At 56.4% G+C, this 21,629-nt stretch overlaps 1 protein-coding gene across 1 annotated transcript; it reads right to left on the reverse strand.

Moving 5' to 3' along the window:
* Positions 1-8,380: 8,380 nt before the first annotated feature.
* Positions 8,381-20,655, reverse strand: AGT (angiotensinogen). The gene is made up of 5 exons (XM_006750548.3): positions 20,547-20,655; positions 15,488-16,339; positions 11,829-12,096; positions 10,093-10,237; positions 8,381-9,323 (listed from the first exon to the last, which is right to left on the reverse strand). Exons 2-5 carry the CDS (start codon positions 16,314-16,316, stop codon positions 9,132-9,134), a joined length of 1,434 nt encoding a protein of 477 aa, XP_006750611.1. The 5' UTR covers positions 16,317-16,339; positions 20,547-20,655; the 3' UTR covers positions 8,381-9,131.
* Positions 20,656-21,629: the final 974 nt, after the last annotated feature.

The raw sequence follows: 21,629 nt of genomic DNA on the forward strand, positions 1-21,629 counted from the left end.
CGCGTGCGGTTTTTATTTGTGGATCGAGCGCAGGTTAAGTTGGTGCTCCTCCCCGGTGCCCTGTGGGGCGTGTGTCCTCAAGGGCACCTGCCTCCCCAGCGCTCAGCCGTGGGGCCTGCCCGTGGAGACCTCCTGCAGGGGTGGGAGGTGACAAGGCCACGGGGCCCCATGTGTCGAGAGGGAGAGGTTGCAGGGGTGTCCGGAAGCAGGACCACCCCGCGAAGGCGGGCGTACTTCTCCCTCTAGCTCGAGATCCGTTGCATCTCAGCATCTCCTTTGTTTAAAGGTCGGCCCCGGGGAGAGAAAGGAAGAGGGTAAGAGGCAATTAATTAAGAAAGCAGGTCTGCGAGCTAGCAGGAACTTTGTCTTTAGTGCAGTGATGAGGCAGAGCTCGAGAAGTAGGGGGCATGAGAGGAACCCCAGTAAAAGCGGCAAGACCAGCAGCGAGGGCAGCCGGAGCTCCGGGCCGCACGTCCCCCAGCCCTTGCAGCCGTGTGGCTCCCCCTGTGTGCAGGGCCTGCGTCTGCGCATGCTGGCCTTAGCCGCGAGCGCCCACCCTGCCCTGGCTGGAGCGGGCTCCGAGCAGACGGGATAGGGAGTGTGGTCGGACACAGCCCGGTGGGTGAGAGAGCAGAGGGGACTCAGCATCAGGGTGGGACCTCGCACGGCCGCGGGAGCTGGCTCAGCCGTCTACACGGGCCTTTGCCTCTCTGCGCCCGTGCTGGGCCCTCAGGCCACAGGGGGCGGTCGGGAAGGCAAGCTGGATGGGAAGTGAGAGAGAGCAAGGCTGACCAGTGGAGATAAACCGGCACCCACGTTTGTCTCTTGCTGCCTCCAGACCCCAAGTTCCGTGAGGGGGGCCTGCGGAAGTTGTGCTTTCTCGAAGCTGCACACGCCGCCGGGAGCCGAAGGAGATCCAGCGGAGGGCCTGCCATCCCTATGCCTGCAGCGAGCCTGCAGCTTCACGGGACCTGTGTGAGCCGCCACGGTGGCCGGCCCTGCACTCGCCTCTGCGTGTAAACTTACGCCCTTGTGGGTAACGCCAACCTCCCACCACGGCCAGCCTCCCATCCCTGCCAGGCTGACAAGATCTGCCTGCCTGCCGACGATCTGCTCAGTGGCCCAGCGCTTGTCAACACCAGCCTCAGTGTGTCCCCTCTGCCTGGCTGCTTTGCCTTTCTCATCTGTTTCAAAACGTGGTTGACAGGGATACAACGTATTTAGCCCTTCCAACTCCACATTATCCCCATATTGCAGACGAGGAAACAGAAATTAAGGAGTTAAAGGGCGCCTGAGTGGCTCAGTTGGTTAAGCGACTGCCTTCGGCTCAGGTCATGATCCTGGAGTCCCAGGATCGAGTCCCGCATCGGGCTCCCTGCTTGGCAGGGAGTCTGCTTCTCCCTCTGACCCTTCTCCCTCTCCTGCTCTCTCTCTCTCAAATAAATAAATAAAATCTTTAAAAAAAAAAAAAGAAATTAAGGAGTTAAGATAACTAATAAGCAGAATTTAAATCTAGGCAAGATAGTTCCAGAGTCCAGTTTGTTCACCGCTGGGGTAATTGTCCCTCCCTAATATGAGCATCGGAACAGAGAAGCTGATATTCCAGGATTGGGGCCCCAGGCTCGGCCTGGGTTCAGTAACCCATGTTCTGGGCTCACAGCTACACACTTGGGGTCCCTGATACCGATTTCTAGGCTGAAGAAACAATCTGTAGTAAAAAGCAGAAAGTTCCAGAACACTTATCCCTGGCTTCCCCAGAATGTCTTCGTCATTTACTGTGTGTTGTTAGTTAGCTTTGCCTTGAAGAATCATAACTGAACAAAGTTTAAGGACGAGGCAATACCTTTTTACACTAAAACTAGAATTATTTTTTACTTCAGAATGTTAGAGTCAAAAAGCCGTCTCAGCACAAGACGTCTCTTTGGCCAATGGGACGTATGCCAGGGAGGCCTTGCATGAGTCAGCGGGGGGGCTCCCTGTCGTTCGGGGACCCCGGCTGCCTGCCAGTTGCCACCTCCATCCTGTGGCTTCCACATTCCCCAAGGGTGACTTCCTGTGTTGGTTCCCTGTGCCAATTATCTCAAATGTGGTGGCTTAAAACGACAGAATTCTGTTATAGTTCTGAAGGCAGAAGTCCAAACACAGGTGTCGGCGGGGTCCCACCTCTGAGGGCTCTACGGACACAGTCCTCCTTACCTTTCCCACCTCGGCTCACGTTAGCACAACTCAGTCTCTGCCTCCCTCTTCCCATGGCCTTCTGCTCTTCCCTTTCAAGAACCCTGTCCTTGGATTTAGGATCCACCTGCTTAATCCGGGAAGATCTCATCATGAGATCCCAAACTTCATTGTGTTCGCGAAGGTCCCTTTGCCACGTAAGGTCACTGGGCACCAGGCACAGGTTCCGGGGCTTCGGATGTGGGCAGACCTTCTGGGGGCCACCATTCGGTCTCCCCCTCTGCTGCAGCCAACTGGGAAAGGAAAAGCACATGAAGGGCCACGCCAGGGGGTGGTGGCCCCGCATGGGAGAGCACACCACGCTTCCACACACTCCCGTGTCTGGAACTCAGCCCCAGAGGGGCTGGGAATTGGTCTGGCTGTGTGTCCAGGAGAAAGAGAAGGACGTAGATCTTGGAGCTGCTTTAGTTGCGCACCTCGATCTCCTGCTGGGAGTCTTGATCAGGAATTCTTTTTTTTTTTTTTTTAAAGATTTTATTTATTTGACAGAGAGAGAGATAGCGAGAGCAGGAACACAAGCAGGGGGAGTGGGAGAGGGAGAAGCAGGCTTCCCGCTGAGCAGGGAGCCCGATGCGGGACTCGATCCCAGGACCCTGGGATCATGACCTGAGCCGAAGGTAGACGCCCAACGACTGAGCCACCCAGGCGCCCCCCTTGACCAGGAATTCTTTGCAGCTCCCTGGAACTACTACATGGAGTTGCCCTCTGAGAGCCGCTCAGCCACATAAGTGCGTGTGGAAAGGGCAGCTCCCGGGTCCTCAGGCCTCTCCTGGTGGGCAGCTCGGGGCCGCAGGACGTCGGGTGCTCGGCCTTGCCCTACCTTAAGACCAGCAGCAGCCCTGGCGGCGCAGTAACGGGCAGACGTGACCCTGCCACGGGTTTGCGGAGACCTTCCCGCTCAAGTTCATGTTCCAGGGCTCAAGACGGTGACGGACTGCAGATGTTGAGCGAGTGGTAGATTCTTAAGCCAGGTTTTCGGGGGGGTTCTTCTCTGAAGGCACCGTTGATTTTCTCAGTGCCTGGCATCCTTATACGCGAGAGGCCCCCTCCTCCTCAGCCGCCAGACAGCCCAGACAGAAGCTCCCCGCTGTGGGACAAAGCCAGCCTTTCCCTGCCCGTGTCCTCCTCCTGCCGCAGGGTCAGCAGCTCCGAAGGAGACACACTGTCCCTGCCCTGTGCGGACGTCCCGGCCCCGCCCGCCTCCCTTGACTGGCCGCTGGGCGCCGCGCTGGATGGCCGCAGAGACTGGTCCGGTGCTCCCCGCCTGCGGCTTCCGGAGGGCCTCCGCGCTCCGCTCAGCCCCGTTCTCACTGTCACACGGGGTCTCAGATCATCCGCGATTCCCGCCTTGTCTCAGCTCTCACTGATGTGGAACTGAAATGTATTCTTAATCTTTGAGCTGGGTTTTGATTGTTAAGGAACCCAGCTTGGTGCAGTAACCACCACCTGAATTACTCTCCCACCTTGAACAGCTGAACCAGGCCAGGGTCGGAAACGGCGCACGTGGACCCTGGACAAGAGCAGTGTTGGATCCCAGAGAGAGGGGAGACTGAGCCCTGTGTGGACAGTGGCCAGGCCCCAGCACAGGAGGACCCAGAGCCTGGCGACTCAGGTTTGAGAGAGTTTGGAGTTGGGGGTGCCAGGGAGGCCAGAACTCGGGGGGCAGTGTGTAGAGGAGGGCGGCTGTCGTCGTGTAGCTGGGTGCTGATTAGCCACCGGTGTGGGCAGGAGGCCATGAAAGTGAGGACAGGTCCCCAGAAAGGAGCGGGTAGAACAATCCTCCGACCTCAAGGGGCCCAGGAACAGTGTGTGTTCCCGCCGGCCAGAAGGGCGCTGACGGGCCACCAGTAGGGTCCTCGGAAGGGTGTGGCCTCAGGCGTGGCACCAAATTAGCCTAAGCCAAAGGCTGGTCTCAACCCACTTAACAAAGCTTAAAAGCAAGCCTCAGGGGATAACTTTTCGGTAGACTCAACAGAAGTGCGAAGTAACTTGCATGCAGGGAGGTGGGCTACGGGACCCCCGCTCCCTTGAAGTGATGGAGTCACTGACATTCAAAGCACATGGTGTTTTAGAGTCTCTCAGACGCACCCTGAACATCTGCTCATTCTGCAGCTTTAAAAATCACATGGTGGGGGCGCCTGGGTGGCTCAGTTGTTAAATGTCTGCCTTCGGCTCAGATCATGATATCAGGGTCCTGGGATTGAGCCCCGCCTCGGACTCCCTGCTCAGCTCAGGGTCTGTTTGTCCCTCTCCGTCCACCCCTACCCCTACTGGTGCTCTCTCTGTGTCTCTCTCAAATAAATAAAGAAATAAAATCTTAAACAAAATCACACGGCGAACCTGTGTCCACACAAAAACCTGCACACGGATGTTTATAGCAGCTTTTATTCATAATTGCCAAAAAACGTTGGGAAGCAACCAAGTTGTCCTTCAGTATGGGGATGGATAAATCAAATGTTGGCCCATCCAGACAATGGAATATCGTTGGGTGCTAAAAAGAAATGAGCTGTCAAGCCATGAAAAGATACAGAGCAATCTTAAATGCGTATTGCTAAGAAAAAGAAGCTGATCTGAGAAGACTACATACTGTAGGATTCTAGCTATACGAACTTCTGGAAAAGAATGTCTATGGAGACAGTAAAAGGATCAGTGGTGTCAGGAGTTGTGGGAGATGAATAGGTAGAGCACAGAGGATTTTTAGGACATCAAAAATCTCACCTACTAGCATATGAGAACTCTGTACTTTCTGTTCAATTTTGCTATGAGCCCAAAACGGCTCTAAAAAAATAAATCCTATTAGAAAAAAAAATCACACGGGATGATACTCAAATCCAAAATCTGTCCAAAGCCTAAAGCCTTCAGTACATGTTTCAGCGATCCGAACTTTTCAGATTTTAGAAAGGTAATGTGGTTTCCATCCTGGGTACCATGGGGCCACATGGAACAGCGCCTGCTAATCAAACACAGGTATCTTTCTGCGGCAAACTGAGGACTCTTCACACTTCCATAAACTTCCGTAACGTAAGGATCTTAAGCAGCCTCATGTCTGTTCAGGTTGGGGTTTGCTGCCAAATGAATAACAAACAAATATTGTTTAGTTTCCTAAACTTGGTAAAGATTTGGGCTCTGATGAGCTTCCTGGGTGGGCGGGGAAGCACCCCGGGCCACCGTCCCTGCAGGCCCCACAAATGCTCAGGCTGGAGGGGGTCAGAGCTGCTGAATCATTCCCTTGTCTACGGGAGGAGCACTTTGCAACCCCAGGAAGACTTAGAATTTAGTGAAGAATGGTTGACAAGAAACAGACCCCCGGAATTGACATATTTGTGTTAAGCAATCTGGGAAATGTTGGTATTTTGTATCCTGGTAACATCCTGACCCACTTCCCATTTAAAAACGAGCCGGAGGACAAAGAACAGCAGGGGGTTGGTTGGCAACATGGTGCTCCTAACAACTGCCCAAACCCCAGCAGCGCCCCAGCAGCCCCCCACAGCCTCCCAGCAGCCCCCCACAGCTCCCCACAGCTCCCCACAGCCCCCCAGCAGCCTGCTCAGTGGGAGGCATGCTGCTAGCTGCTTTTTAAAAATAAGGCAAAGAACACCAATGTTGTCTTCGTCTCGTTGCGGCGTGACCGTGCTGTCCCGTGTCGCCGTGAGCAACGTCAAGAGCACGGTTCACGAGTCAGGATGACGTCAGCGGTGGTGCCTCAGGCTCCCTGCCGCCCCCATGCGGGGAGGGACGGGCTGGGGGTCGGGGGGAAGGCCCTGAACCCTTAGCGTGCACACATACATAGACCGCTTCTCGTGTGCGGTTGTTTTAGGGACGACAGGAGAAGTTGTCACGGTTAGAGTTCTGGTTGAAGATGCATCATCCGCCCGAGAGCAGGAATCCAAGAGCTGGTGCTCCCGGCCCTTCTAGAAGCCTATGCTGGTAGGGGGATTCGGGGCTGGCCCTAACCCCAGCCCTAAAGTCCAGTGTGCAGCCTCGGGCCCCCTGGGCAGATGCGGACGCTGACTCCGGGGCCCGAGCTCGGCCTGAGGCTCTGCGTCTCTGACTCGCTCCTCAGGCCAGGCTCAGCCATGAGACTCCCAAGCGCGCCTGCTTCTGGAATGTCCGGTTCTCCCCAGAGCCCTGGCATCTAGTAGCCGTTCCAGAAAGGCCAAACCAGAGAGGTGTTGGGCGGCAGCTTCTGCTCCACACCGGGCCTCGGAGGGAAGAGGGGAAGAGGGGACGAGGGACCCAGGGAGCGCAGAGTGTGGTGGAAGATAGACCCAAATGAAGCCAGGGCCGGGCCAGCGGGGCCGGGGCTGCGGGGGGAACAGAGTCTCTAATAGCTGCGGCAAGGGGGGCCCTGATCAGCACCCACAGTTCATTAACACGCGGCGGGCTCGGGACTCAGGACGTCTGGATTGCTGCCTCTTCAAAGTGACCATGCAAAACACAGGTGCTGTCGTATTTATCCCCCTGGGGTCCACATCGCTCAGGCTGACGTTGTGGGAGGTCTGGGGGCCTGGGGGTTTGTGGGGAATGTGCACCCCTTGCCCAGGCTCCTTCACGTTCTGGAAGGAGGCAGCCGGCCACAGGCATTGGAACTTCCAAGCATCCATCCGTATCTGTGTGACGTGTCCGGGGCCTCCTTGTGCGGCCAGAAAGCAGAGGCCGATTTGAGGAAAGGGGAGCGGGGGGAGGTGGCCAGGAACTGAAACGATCCCCAGCAGAAAGCTTTACGTGCAGCTTTAAAGACAGGGATGGGTGCTGCCTGCACCCCGAAACACTTACAAACTTGAAGCCCTTCCCAGAAGCTTCCCCTGGGACGTTTCACCTTCTCCGCTCCCCAGGTGCCAGCCCTGTCCCATACAGGGCTGGTCGGTGGTCCTCTGTAATGGATGGGGGGAGCACTAACCCTGGAAGACGATCCCAAAGGGGAGGCTCTTGAAGGGCCTGGAACGTGGGCCTTGAGGGTCCCCCCACGGTGCCGTTAGGAGACAGGCTTGAGTGTGTGCGCCAGGCTGTTGCATGTTTCCTTTGTTGCTGTAACACATTTCCGCAAACGCAGTGGCTTACAACAACCCAAACTGATTCTCTCACGGTTCCGAGGCCAGAAGGCAAAGACGGATCTCACTGACCCAAATCAAGGCGCTGGCCAGGCGGTGCTCCCTCTGGAGGCCCTAGGGCAGGATCCTTGTCCTGCTGCAGGTTTATGGAACGGGACTTCCAGACAGGGGAGAGGTCATGACGTTTTTATGGACTGATGGCCCCTGACATGTTGGTGGTTATTTCTCATTTATCCGTCCAAGGATTTCCCACAGTGGCACAGAAGGGCAGGGAGGCCCAGAGAGGGGAAGTCACCTGCTCTGGGTCACAGTAAGTGTTGGACGTGGGCTTCCAGCTCAGCCGGTCCATCTCTGGAACGCATGCTCCTAGGCACCCACCATGCCCCCTCTCATGTGTGGCCCAGCTGTCCCCTGGACCTCGGAACAGGGAGGTGTATGCCGGACCAGCCGGGTGCTTGGTTACGTGAGGGGGACACTGAGGTTCGGAGGGCATCGCGGGCCTGCCTCCCGTCCGCACAGCACGCTCGGTCCCCTCTGGACTGTGGGCAGCACAGTCGTCATTAAGCGGAACACGGACGCTTCTGCTCACACCACTGACATCGCATACGGGAAAGACCTGGCTCAACCTGGAAACCGTCATCCCCACTCCCACCCCCGGACGCTTGCCCGGCTGCCGCGCGCCCCCGGGCCCTCGTCGGTGGGCACCGTAGTCCGTAGCCTGCCTAGTAATTTCAGCGTCTGCAGAGGGAGCCAGAGAAGGTGCTTTCTGTATGTCAGGGAACATCTTTACTGTCATCAGCAACAGTGATCTGACCCTGTGTCCCCGGAAAGGAAGAAGTGACCGTCGGCCCCCTTCCTTCCCTGCTGCATGTAGGGAAGGGACGCATCCCCCACGCACCCACCTGCCGCTTAGGGATGGAAGCGTCCAGAAGCAAACTTCTCCAAATGATGGCTAAGTACCAGCCCACACCTTCCCTGGAAATTCCACCCAAAATACAGCTCAAAGCCCTAGAAAGGACTTGGTGTGTATGGTCTGTCAGCTAAATGGCAGGTTTTTGTTTTGCTACTAAGTGAAAGAATTTTTCTTTTCAAAATTTTATTTATTTATTTATTTGTTTGTTTGTTTTATTTATTTATTGACAGAGTGCACACAAGAGAGAACAGGAGTGGGGGGAGGGGCTGAGCAGGGAACCTGACTCGGGGCTTGATCCCAGGACCCTGGGATCATGACCTGAGCCAAAGGCAGATGCTCAACCAACTGAGCCACCCAGGCGCCCCAAGAATTTTTCTTTTTTGTTTATTGTTGCAAGATATTTATTAATAACACAAGGGGTAATCAGCCATGGTATTACATTCTAACATAAATTCAGATGCTCGTGTTTTTCAAAGATCACAGGATCCTGGGAAAGAAGACCGGGAAACCAACAAAGGCTAAGGCATCGTGGGGACGGCAGCTCGTCCGCTCACATTCCCTAGCCAAACGTGCACCCAGGGCAGTGAAAACTGTGTAATTGTAAAACCCAATTTCTGTTCTCTGATAAAAAGGAAACACTTTTTGGTTTCACGGACCAGTTGGTCTGTTCAGACTTTTTCCTGAACAGTTGTCCTGTGCTAAACTCCGGTTTTTGGCCCCTCCCCCCCCCCACATGGCCCAAGATAAACCTAAGAACCCAGGAGGCCTTCTGCCCGCAGGTTCTGCTGCTCGTTAGATGGGAGGACAACGGCTTCTTTCCAGCTCCAAGCTGACTCACTGGAAGGCAGAGTGGAAGACGGGTGACAAATCGGCACTGCTGTGGGCTCCTGCCTGCTCACGGTGACAAGTGCGTCTCGGTGGTGGGCCAGGCCTCACACCACGCTCAGTGGGTTGGCCACACGGCCCAGGAAGTGGAGGGCCGTGGAGTCTTGCTCGTAAATGGCAAACAGGAACGGGCGGTTCAGGGTCACCTCCAAGGCCTCGGGCCCATCCGACTGTGGGGCAGACTCTGTGGGTTGCTCTCCCTCGTCTGCTTTTAGTTCCAAAAGGATGCTATTTAGCACCTGCAAAGCAGCAAGCATTGGGGCGGCTCCCGAAGGCCCTCGGGGCCCAGGGAGACGGTGCAGGACAGCGGTTTCTCCAGCCTGCCCGCACCATGCATGCCCCTCAGTGTAGATGACTCCCACTTGGCCCAACTCACATGATAGCTCCTCCCAAAGAGTCCCTCCAACCCACCGGTCTCCACTTCCCACCTTGCCGTCCAGGGAAGCACCCTGGGCCCCTCGGCTGTGTTCCACCAGTGCTTGGTTCATCCCACTAATTTAGCAAGAGGGCTCACGCCCCCCAGCAGTGATCTCCGAGGTCAGAACTGTGAAGGGCCCCCCTCTGCCCAGTACCCAGCACAGTGCCCAGTGCATCCAGGCCCCCCGGCTGCAGGGATGCCTCATTCCACGTGGCAGAGGGACCATCTGCCTACTGCTGAGTGTTCCCTGAAGCAGGCAGCTCTCTGGCACCGGGCACTTGCTCTGCTCTCACGGCCTGAGTCCTGACCCTGCTGTGGGATCCGGGAAGGACCCCGAGGCTAGGCCAGGCTGGGCAGAGCTAAGGACACATGGTGAGGAAGGGTTTGCAGCTCTCCACCTGTCCCCGGAAAGCTCCAGAAAGTTCTGGTCACTTCTTTCCCACCCCGGGTGCACACTCACCTAGCCATGCTCTCCTCCCCTCCTCCACTGCCTGCCTCCCAGAAGCTCCCTCCGTGTCCCTCCGGTCTGCACCTCCCACCCTGTGAACACACGGGATCTACTCGGGCCCAGACAGACACCCAGACGGTACCTTTCCGAGTCTGAGACTGTCATCACTGATTTTGCCCAGGTTCGCCTCGGCACCCAGCAGGGTGGGCAGCTTGGCCTGAGCAAGCAGGTCCTGCAGGTCATAGGAGGCTCGCAGTGTCAGCTGGGGCATGGTCAGGCGGATGGCTCTGCGGGGATGACGCACACTTAGGAAGGGCCCGGGTGGCTCCCCCTCTGAGGCCCTGGGGCCCCCTCACCCAGCTAGGCTGTCTCGGGAAAAGTTCGTCAGCAACGAAATACAACAAAAAACTTTCATGTCCTTGGAAGTACTGTGGGAAGGATGTACCTTTAAAGCAGCGCTTTCTGGGGGTTTGACAATGAATTGTTGCCTGTTCTTCATTCTACTCTGGTTTTCGGTTGGCTGCATTGAAGCTGTATTACCTGGATAATTGTAAACTACTCTTCTCTGAAATAATGCATCGTGTCTTACTAGCCACCTTTCAATGGTGTTCTTGACGTGGAAACCCCCATGGAGGGGAGAGTGATGGGAGGAATGTCCTGTCGCTCTCCGTGCCGGCCATGTTGCTTACACCAACTCAGTTGGCCTTCCTGTAGGACCTCTGCCTTCCTTTGGCTTCCTGAGAGCCCGTGGATGTTTCCAGTGACATGCCAAACCTTCACGAGAGTTACAGCACACCCACGTCCATAGCAGGGTTATTCGCAATAGCCAAAAGGTGGAAGTGACCCAAGTGTCCATTGATGGATGACTGGATAAACAGAACACGTCTGTCCACACAATGGAATATTAGCCTTAAGAGGAAGGAAATCCCGACCCATGCTGCCGCATGGATGAACCCTGAGGACGTCACGCTAAGCGAAGTAAGCCCGTCACAGTTCAGTCATCTGAGGTCCTAGAACAGACGGGTTCACAGAGCCCGGAGGTGGAACGGCCGCGGCCAGGGGCTGGCGGAGGGGGAACGGGGAGTTCGTGCTTCCATTTGGGAAGATGAAAATGATCTGGAGGCGGATGGTGGCGAGGGACGCACACAGCGTGGGTATGCTCCATGCCACTGAACTGTGCGCTTACAGATGGTTCGCGTGGTAAACTTGATGTTAGGTGTTTACCGTCAGCGCAACAAAAACTGATTTAAAAAGGAGCGTTGCCCTCAGGAGGCCAGTGGGCCCCTGAGTGCCGGTCTCGGAGCAGGTTTCCAGACCCCACTGCTCTGGGCCGCGGATGCGGGTCAGGTGAAGCGCCCCAGTGGAGGGGAACGGCTTTCTTCCCGCCAGAGTTGGAAAGCCCCTCCCCCAGGCGTCTCAAGGGGGTGCAAACCCTTCCGGAAAGCCACTCCCCAACAAACTCTTGGAATGCAGCTGATCTTGGGTGGGGGAGGACAGGGGTGGGGGTGGGGTGGCATCAAAAAGCCCCCCACCCCCACAGCAGATTGAAATGCAGTCCTCCAAAACCAGTGGGTAAGCCCAAGCCCAAGGCAAGCACGCTCCCCACTCCTTTGCCTCTCCTGGGCCCAGAAAGAGACCATACCTGCAGAGCTAGGTCAGCGGATGGTTGGAGGGATGATGCATGAACTCACCGGCCTTCTGCTCAGGAACAGCAGGGCCACCCGGCCCCTCCCCGTCCCGTGCCCGGGGCTCAGCCAACACCGGCCCATCTGCCCACCCCACGTCCCCTCCCGCCCTGGGCAGAAGGATGGGCCCAGCCCCCCCACATCCCAGGGGGAGCAGCCCCAGAGGTGCCAGGTGGTGTCCCGGGAGCCGTACCGGGGAGACAGGTTCTTCACCCACGTCAGGAAGTTGTGCTGGAAGGTGAGCGCCTCCACCTTCTGCAGACCCGAGGCGTCGTGGGGCTGGACCAGCAGCAGGCAGACATTCTTGCTGAGGGCCACACGGGTCATGGAGAGGTTGTTCTGGGCGTCGCTCCAGTGCTGGAAGGTGCCCATGCCTGACAGCATGGGGACCGACACCGAGGTGGCGTTGTCCACCCAGAAGTCCTGCAGCCCCGCCAGCAGGGAGAATCCCTTCAGCTTTCCTGGAGACCCAGAGAGGAGAGCAGGAGGGACGGGTCAGCCGAGGCAGGGGCAGGCGGGTGGGCTGTGGGCTGGGGACACCACGGACAGAGCTGAAGCCCAGCCTGTGCCCCGGCCTCCTCTCGGCACACCCCAGGCCGCTGGGCCAGCGCTCTGCCAGCCCGACCCACGACCCCAAGGGCCGGCCAAGTCTTCCTCCTGCAGCATCCAACCGTTTGAGTTCACGACGGCGACGCCAGCTATTGAAGACATTTTCCACACCACCTGTCACTGTAAGGCCCACAGAGGAAACCAGGGCCTTAGGGAACTTAGGCCACTACGAACTGACCGGGTAAACTCACCCCAGATCTGTCCTGGCCCAAAGCCTGCGGTCCGCCACACTCACTGGCTTCTTTTTAAATAACTTAATTTTTTTTTTTTTTAGAGAAGTCAGGCTCACAGTGAACTTTAGAGGAAGGCATAGGGTTTTCCCATTTACCCACCGCCCCCCACACGCACAGCCCCCCGCACGTCGATACCTCCACCGGAGTGGGACACCTGTTAACACTGATGACCCTATGTGGACACATCATTGTCCCCCAGAGTCCAGGGTTGACATTAGGGCCCACTCTCGGGGCCGTACGATCCACGGGGCTGGACAGATGTGAGGTGACGTGTGTCCACCATCACAGCGTCACCCAGAGCAGCCTCATGGCCCTACGCAGCCTCGGGGCGTGCCCACTTCTCAATCTGTGAGCAGGGCCAGCTGCAAGGGCAGTCTCCCCTTCTCGTGTCGGGACGCAGGGCTGAGCACGCATGTCCTGCAATGCGGCCTCCACGTCTCAGGCCTCTGTGCTGCCCGGGACAGACATATGACCTGGTGTGACCGGCGGCTCCGTGCAAGCTTGCCCTGGGCCCTGCGGGGAGGGGGAGCCCTGTCTGGTGCCCTCCCTCCTGGGGCTGCGCAGGGGCTGGCTCTGCTGTCATGGGAGGAGGGGCGGACGCCTGCTCGAGGCCCTGTCCCTGGGGGCCTCTCCCTGACTGTAGCCCCTGGCACAGCCCCCACCCCACCCCGCACTGTGCTCTTCTCAGTCACCTTGAGAGCTCAGTCACCCATGTTGGGGCTATTTCTGGGAGGATGAGGTGAAGGGCAGTCTGTCACAGAGCAGCCCCCGGGTGCCGGCTGGCTGGGGGTCTGAGTAGAGGCCCGTTAAAGAGCCAGGGCTCCCTTTTCCTGGAGCAGAAGTCTCCAAGGTGGTGGGGCGGGGGCTGGAGGGACAGGTGCCGGGGAGGGGGCTGGACGGGCTGCCTTCCCCAGGCCTGGGTCTGAGGAGAAGGGACTGGTGGACCCAGCGTCCTCTTGCTCTTTGACACTCAGAGACCGTGGGGAGACAGGAGTAAGAAGCCTCAGGGTCCTTCCTGCCCGGCTCCCCGGGGGGCCCTCAGTGCTGGCCCACCAGGCCTGGCCGGGGACTTGTTCATTTAGGGGAAGAAAGGTCTGCATCTCTTCCCACCAGAACAGAAAGACATGAGAATCTGAAAGAGGTGTCTGTCCTGTCCTATCTGCTCAGCTGAAAAGCACAGCACACCATCCTCACCCGGAGGTTAAGTAAATCTCTCAAGGTTAAGTCAACTGGTGTTGTGGAATCTGCCAGAGCTAGCGCCAGCTCGGGCTGACCGCACGGCCTGGGCAAAGGGCGCCCTGCTGCTCAGGGGCTCCCAGTGCCCGAGTCTCTGCCAGCCAGGAACATCCAGCTGTGCACTGAGGTCGTGGTAATAGAACATCACTACCAAAGGGGAACTTAGAGCTCCCCAGACAGCCTGCGGCTTTATAAGCGGGCACACGGTGGAGGGCAGGGAGGGGCGGTGCATCTCTGTTTGATGGAAACTGAGGCACAGAAAGGTCAGGGAGCAAGATCAGAGGGTGAGGCATGGTGGGGCTGGCCGAGCGTCCAGGCCCCTGTGACTCTCTAGCTTTCCTTTTTGGGGGGCAGGACTTTCTCAGTGAGCTCTCCTCCTGGGGCTCCTCTTAGGAACGGCGGGCTGAGCCCACGAGTCCCCTCTGTCCTCCACAGGGGGTGGCCACCCTCCTCTGGAGGGCGCCTGTGCTGGACTCTGTTCTTGGGTCTTGCATCTTCCTCCTGCACCCAAAACAGGCAGGAGGTCCTCCACCGTGGCAGTTCACAGACTTCCAGGATATTTTCAGAGTAAGAAAGTAGTCATTGTCTATTAAACCTCCCTGTCTCTGGTTTCATCTCTGGGCTGCGGGCTCACTTGGTTTGCAAACGCACCCTCCCCAGCCCACCCATCGGTTTGCAGAGCCTCTACCTTTTGTATGTGTTCCCAGGACAGCGTGCCTGTTGCGTCACCTTCCGGGGACCCTCCCTGCCTCCAAGGCACACAGTCCCGGCCGCCTGGATGCCCTCTGACCAGAACACTTTGCCTGCTCTGCCGCCCACCGCCCTTCCAAAATCTGGCCCGACCCATCTTTCGGGCTCTGCCTTCCACGGGCCACATCCACTCCGAGCTCTGGCCAGACAGAGCCGCCCTTGCTCTGGTTTCTGGCCCTCAACTCACCAGGCTTTGCTCACACGTTTGTTCTTCCGCAGCCCCGCTCCCCTCGCCTGCCCCCAGGCCTCTGTCCTCTCCCCAGTGACCCTCTCTCCTCCCAGTGCTTGGCACCACCAGAGTGCCTTCCCAGGGCGATTTTACCTAGAGCTCTGTAGCTGGGGGCATTTGCCTGTGGGATCTATCTCCCCTCTTGAACTTGAATAGGCAACCTGGGGTCGGGACCTGTGCATCCCTCCTCCCCGGCCCCTCTGGGACGCCCAGCTCAGGGGCATGCACGTAATAAATGGTCAGCGATTAGTTGTTGAATGAGCGAACTATCTTTGCAGGGATTTGGGGGTGGGTAGGGGTAATGACCCTCCCAACATGAAAGTGGTGTAAGCAAACAAAACTGGTTATTTCTGCTGGGACACTGAGCTTCTCCAGAGAAAAGAACCCTCCCTCCTGAGCGTGGAGCTGGGCCACAGGGCCGGGAGGTGTGGGTTTGGATCCCAAGACCCCGACTTGTGGCTGTGCCATCGTGAGGAAGTCACTGTGTTTTTTTCTAGAGGCAGGAGCACCAATTTACCACATCACAAGGGCATCAATGATCAGAGTACAAGGATGTCCTATAGGAGCTGCACATAGTAGAGCAGGAGGGGGTAGGCGGATACGCATCCAAGGAGCCCATTGGGCAGCTACTTCCGGCTCCTTGAGAGCGGCTCCCAGGTACTTCCTCATGTTCGCCACCCTGCGCGTGTCCAAGGCCCGGCCCTGCTGAGCTGAGTGCTGGACATTAAGTCCACAGGCACAGAGAACTGTCACCCTCTGGCACCAGCCCAGCGGCACCCCCGCAGTTTGCCTTACCTTGGAAGTGGACGTAGGTGTTGAAAAGTAGGGTGCTGTCTGGGCTGACTCCTGACAGGGGTCTGTCCATTTTCCACCCTGTCACTGCCTGCGTGAACCTGTTGATCTTCTCTGCAGCAAGATCCGGGTCCGTGGACAAGTCCAGAGAGCGCGGGAGGGTGACCGGGGCAAAGAGAGCCAGGCCCTGCACAAAGGGCTGCTTCAGGCGCAGGCCCGGGGCTGTGAACAGGCCCAGCACCGTGGAGAGGAGCAGTGTGGACTGGCCGTCAGCGCCCCCCTGGGCGACCAGAAGGCCCTGGATGGTCTGCAGGGCGGAGAGGACCTTGTGGCCATCGAGCCGAGAGGTGCAGCCCTGGTCCTCCCCGGGGACGCCCAGGAACACCTGCAGTCTGCTGGCCGTGGGGTCCAGCGCGCCCAAGTAGAGAGAGGCCAGCGTGCCAAAGAGAGTCGTTGGGGACAGGACGGTCCCGCCGGCCGTGCTCCAGGACTCGCTCAGCACCCTGTACATGTGGAAGCCCAAGAAGTTGAGCATCATCCCCACTTTCGCTGCCCGCATCCTGTCTTCCTCCTCCTGCTTCTCAGTGGCCAGCACCAGATGCTCTCTAAGGGCCTGCTCGTCCACAGGGGACGTCTTGGCCTGAATCGGGACCGGCGTGAAGGTCGGGTCTTTGGGCGTCTCCGTGTTGGATTTCTCCAGGTGCTCACAGCTGCTCTTGCTGTAGACGAGGAGGTGGAAGGGGTGAATGTACACCCGATCCCCGGCGGCCAGGCAGGCCGAGGCCAGGACACAGAGGACGGTGGCCCCCAGGCTCACCCCGGCAGGAGCCATCTCTGACAGGGGCGCTCACTTTCCTGAAACATCAGGTCACGAAGGGCGACAGATTACCAAGTGAGTAAGTGCCCTCCAGCCAGACTTTCAGCTGTCCCAATATTCCCCGCGGTCATTTAATCCAGGAGAAATCTATCCGAGTCTACACATTTCGAAGAGAAGCAATAGAGTCAAAGCTCTGAGGAAAATCTCTCTGTGATCCACACACAGCACACTATTGCGGGCTGAGCTGGGCCTTTTGGGGGCTTATTTTGGGGTTGGTTTTGTTTTGTCTGATTTTTATAATGGGGGGAATGTCTTGATATGAAGACATTGGTAGATTTTAAACAGAAATACGAAATTGTCCATTACGTCAGGTAAAAATGTACACAAATGTTTTCACAAAATATTGTAAGCGCTTCTCTTCAAGAATATGTGAATGGCTGATATTATTTTTTACCTTGTGCTAATCAGTGATATATGCTTTAGTCAATAATTATGCTCGGGTCATGATCTCAGGGTCCTGGGATCGAGCCTTGGGTCTGGCTCCCGGCTCGGCGGGGAGCCTGTTTCTCCCTCTCCGCACACCGCCCACCCTGCTCGTGCTTGCTCTCTCTCTCTCAAATAAATAAATAAAACCTTTTTTTTTTTTTTTAAAGAGTAATATGGAAACATTTAATCTTATTTTAAAGGAACTTTAATTTTAAAACTTAAAAAAAAATTTCCCTTGTTGCCTTAAAGTTTTTAACTTCATATGCCCTAAATCCCACTACTTCAAAATGTACTATATTGGGAGACAGAGTCTTTAAAGAGGTAATTTAGGTTAAACGAGGTCATTGGGATGGGCTCTCGTCCAGTCTGACTGGTGTCCCTTTTAAAAGAGGAGATTAGGACACAGACACACACAGACGGAAGACCCTGGGAAGACAGAAGATGGCCATCTACAAGCCAAGGAGAGAGACCTCAGAAGAAGTCGAACCTGCTAACACCTTGACCTCGGACTTGCAGCCTATGTGTGACATGCAGGTTATCCCAGTACTTGTCACCTCCCGAATCATGAGAGGACAGATTTCTGTCGTTGGAGTAACCCAGTCTGTGGGACTTTGATAAGGCAGCCTGAGCAAACTTATGCAATCACATACCCCTGGCTGTGAGTTTTCCCCTAGAAAACCAGCCGTGGACCAGACCGCCAGTCTCCAGGAGGCCTCCTGGCCCCAGGGTAGGTGGGAAACCAGTTTGGAATACAAGACTAACACACACAGAGGTTTTTCCTATGTTATAAATTGGCCTGGCAAGAAAGATGGAACGTGTAGTATCAACCAGGAAATATACGTCTCATTTCCCAGACAAGGTGCCTAATTTAAGAATAGAGATGTTATAACTGGGTAGTATGTGAGAGTTCCCAGAAGCCCCTGCCCATAGATTACCCAATCTAGTCCTTGCGCTGTTCAGGCAAGGAAGGAAGTGTTTCACCTCTTTGCAGACACAGGAGGCGGGGGTTCTGAGGCCTGAAGAAAAGTTCCCGAGCTCACACAGCAAGCATGTAACAGATGCAATTCAGACCTGCGTTTACTCTCACCGGTCAGTCCCAGCCCCGGTTCCCATTGGTCTCACCTGGGGAGCCCTAGAGACTGTGGAAGTCTGTCTCACCCCCAGAGATGTCAGTTAAAATGGCCCTGAGACGTGGCCTGGGAACGGATTTTTCAGCCTCCCCATGGCCTTACCAGACAGCTAGCTTTGAGCACCAGAGGCTCAGCCTAAAGCCCTGGTGTTTCCACCTGTCCCAATGCCCCAAACCAGCCAGCAACTATGTCTTACATGGTGGAGCCCCCATGGAGCTCAACACCAGCCCCACCAACACCTCTCACCAATAGCCGATGGCGTTGGTCTGTGCTGGGGCTGGGTATCGATTTTTTTTTAAAGCTTCCCAGGTGAGTCTGATGCGCAGCCATGGAGTAGAACAATCCTCTGCCCTTGACATGGGTCTCTAGGGTTGGCAGGAGGATCTCCAGCACCCTTCTCTAGAGCCCTGTGATTCTGCTCCAGACATGAGGCACACAGAGTAGCCTGCGGTCCTGGAAGACAAGGTTCTTGGGCTGGCTCTGCTAACTTATTCCACTGTCTAACTCTTTGCAATTGAGGGGGATCCATGTTCATTGTATGGGTTCATTTGGTTCCAATCATCTCCATGATATCTCCCTCATTTCTGGTGAAGACGTGGACCAACTTAGTTCTTCGTGCTCCCATCCTAATCCTCAGGCATCCCTGGAACTGAGGTATGTCTCCACTAACTCAAGGTCACCTTGACACCACTGTCTTTCCAGCACACGTACGCATACCCAGTTATCCCCTTCTGTTGACACCTTGCACTCCTGTCCCGGGTCTGGTAACCTGCACCTGCTTTCAACTTAAAAGCGTGTGTTTAGTTCTGCTCTGGTCATCAAATACGAAAGGAACTTTGACTTCTGACCTCGGCCACCGCTTCGCCCTCCTCCCCGTGCATTTGACTCAAGCACTGTTCTCATGAGAAGCCACACGACATACAAAAATGGAACAGAAAGTTCTCCTTCCTGTCCAGACAGGCCTCTGTTGACTGCTCATGCCAAAGCACACTGAGTTATCAGGGGAAACTTGCAGAAGCTGAGGGCTGGAGAAATCTTACAGTAACGGCACCCAGGCTCGGGCTGGGGCCATGCAGGTGAGGACAGCCCCCTCCCTGCTTTGCCAGTCCCGCGTGGCGCGGGCACCATCTGGGGTGAAGCAATTCCACAGTCACTGTCGGGGCAGAGACTGCTGTTGTTCTCAGCTGAGATCAGTGGCCGCTGGGCTGGCTGGTCCTAAGTCAGCACACAGCCAGGGCCCGAGAATAAATGGGGGCTCCAGGCACCTGTGGATCTGCCCTCCTCCACCAGCCCTGCTCAGTCTCTCTCTCCACCTCCCTGCTTCTCGGTGTCCCTACTCCTTGTGGTTCCATAGCTTCCCGAAATGGTAGACCGGCAGCCGACACTGTTCTAATGCCTGTATGGCCAGGCAGTGTTCCCGTGCTTTCCATGGACCGACTCGTCTCATCCTGCTAAGGCTTCCATGACACCCCATTTCACACTGCAACTGTCCCCACCACGCCTGCCACCCTGAACTCACTCACCCCGCTTTACTTCCTTTCACGACGGCACTGACCACCTTATGACCTTATAAATAATTAATTCTAACAGATTTATTTACGTTTAGTGTTCATTGCTGGTCTCTTCCCCCGTGAAGGCAAACCTTGCGAGAGTGGGGTCCTTGCTCTGTTTTGTTCGCTGATATATATATCACATTTCCAGAAATGTTCCTGGGACATGGTAGGTACTTGATAAATAATTGTTAAGTGGATTAATTAATGCTGTTTTGCAGAGGAACAGAGGGGTTCCGTGACTTGCTCAAGGTCACGCAGCTAAGTGAGAGGCAGGACTAGGATTCAAACCCAGACCCCCTGATGCCGTAGTCCACACGCTTCAGCACCCATCTGTAGTGCCTCTTGAACAAATTAATAAGAATCTGTCTAAAAAGAAACTAAAAAGTTTCTCCTAAAGTTTAGAAAGCACTTTCACATTCTATTAGCTCTCTTAATTTACACCACAGTTGAGGAGCAAGGGAGGCCAGGCATTGCTATTTGTCCCATTTTATAGATGAGCAAACCAAGGCTCAGGGATACAAAGTGATGAGTTGAGGGCACCCAAACCTTGAACCCAGGACCGGAGGCAGCACTGCCTCAGGAGAGGTGCAGGAGACAGACGCAGGCCACCCTCACCTGAGGCTCTGTGGATGCAGCCCTGGGCTAACTGAGTCTGCTCCCCGACCCCCCTCCCGGCTCCGGCACCTGAACAACAAGCCTGACACTTTCTTCTGACCGGAAGAGACCCGTGGACTCTAGGCCACCGTGGCTCTGCTCCCGTACCGGCCCCTGAGGACCCAGCGCTGCTCAGAGGCAGCGGAAGGACCGGGCCACCCTGCCCTGCTGCTGGGGAGGGGCAGTTCCTCCGCTAAGACCTGGGGTGGGCTGAGGGGGAGGACAGCCCATGAGAGGACATCCAGTGTGACAGGAGGGGAGAGACGTCTTCTGCGTCGTCTTCAGTACTGATTCCCCTGCAGTGCACGTCACCATTGACCCCTGGCTTCTGGCTCCCAGCAGATAACTCAGCTGCCCCGAGAGAGATGGGGAGGGGGCAGCGGCGGGGCAGGGGTGTGGATGGAGAGGGGCTCCCCACTTACCCTCTGTTCGAGTCCCCAAAACAAGAGCAGCCTCTTCCCCTGGCTGGGCCACCGAGGCCCTATTTATATCAGAGGGGTGGGGATGGAGCTGTTCCCAGACCGCTCTGTGCCCAAGCTGGGGAGGAGAGAGGTGACATCACTTGGCCCCGCCAGGGGGGTGGGGGCCTCAGGCAGCCAGGCCTGACCGAGGGACAGGGGCCAGAGCAACTCTCAGGCTGGGACTCCTTCCAGGAAGTCAGGGTGATCGATACACACTTTCAGTGCCGAACAGAATGAGCCGGTACGCGTCGAGTTACACATTTACCCGAGCTCACCTCACTGGGGCCGCAGTGACGGACACGGGGGCATCCCACGTAGGTGTGTGTAGGTGTGTGATGGGTCTCTGCCCTGAGGCGTGACAGCCACCCAGACCTTCTGACGGAGCCCTCTTGAGGTGTGCTTCTGAGAGTCCCCAAGAACGTGCTTGAGTCCCCAGTGGGCAGGGGAAGGAGCAGTGGAGGGTGGCCCGGGGGGCGACTCCTGACCCCGCAGCCTTGACCGGCTCAATGGTTGTCCAAACAACCTTTAGGCACCTGCTCCATGAGAGGCCCTCTGACGGGCATGGGGAGAGACACACAACCAAGCAGAAGCACCTTCTAGAGACTCGTGATTTAGCTGGGGAGACTGCTAGACGCCAACAATGATACAGACAGACAGAAGGGCACCGACAAGATGCTTTCAGATCCTGGGAAGGAACAATTGTTAAAACTGGGGAAGGTCTCAGGAAGAAATGTCATTTCAGTCAAAGCTGGAAGGATAAATAAGTTGGGCTTGGATGCTGAAGAAGGGATCTTTACAGGCTTATAGGATAGTAACAGAGGGGTGGGAAAGCGTGGAGCTTGTTTAGGGGACACCAGCACTCTTAAAGATGCTACGAGGGAGAGCAGGGATCACAGCAAATGGCCACTGCTCCCTGTGCCTGCCCCCATGGCCAAGGAGGGCACCCTGTCTTCCCTGAGTGTCCCCTGGACACAGGGCTTCAGGCCAAACTCTCCAGGATCCGCGCCGACGCATGAGACAAAACCTGCTTGCCACCGCAGATCT

This window comes from Leptonychotes weddellii, chromosome 6, assembly GCF_054177405.1.
Source record: "Leptonychotes weddellii isolate Sample4059 chromosome 6, ASM5417740v2, whole genome shotgun sequence".
Lineage (NCBI taxonomy): Eukaryota > Metazoa > Chordata > Mammalia > Carnivora > Phocidae > Leptonychotes > Leptonychotes weddellii.

Excerpts from the sequence above, each read along its gene's own strand:
- AGT (XM_006750548.3), bottom strand. The coding sequence starts at position 16,316 with ATGGCTCCTGCCGGGGTGAGCCTGGGGGCCACCGTCCTCTGTGTCCTG. Across the intron at positions 12,097-15,487 it reads CACCTACGTCCACTTCCAAG|GAAAGCTGAAGGGATTCTCC; the intron begins GTAAGGCAAACT and ends CTGGGTCTCCAG. Across the intron at positions 9,324-10,092 it reads ACAGTCTCAGACTCGGAAAG|GTGCTAAATAGCATCCTTTT; the intron begins GTACCGTCTGGG and ends GCTGCTTTGCAG.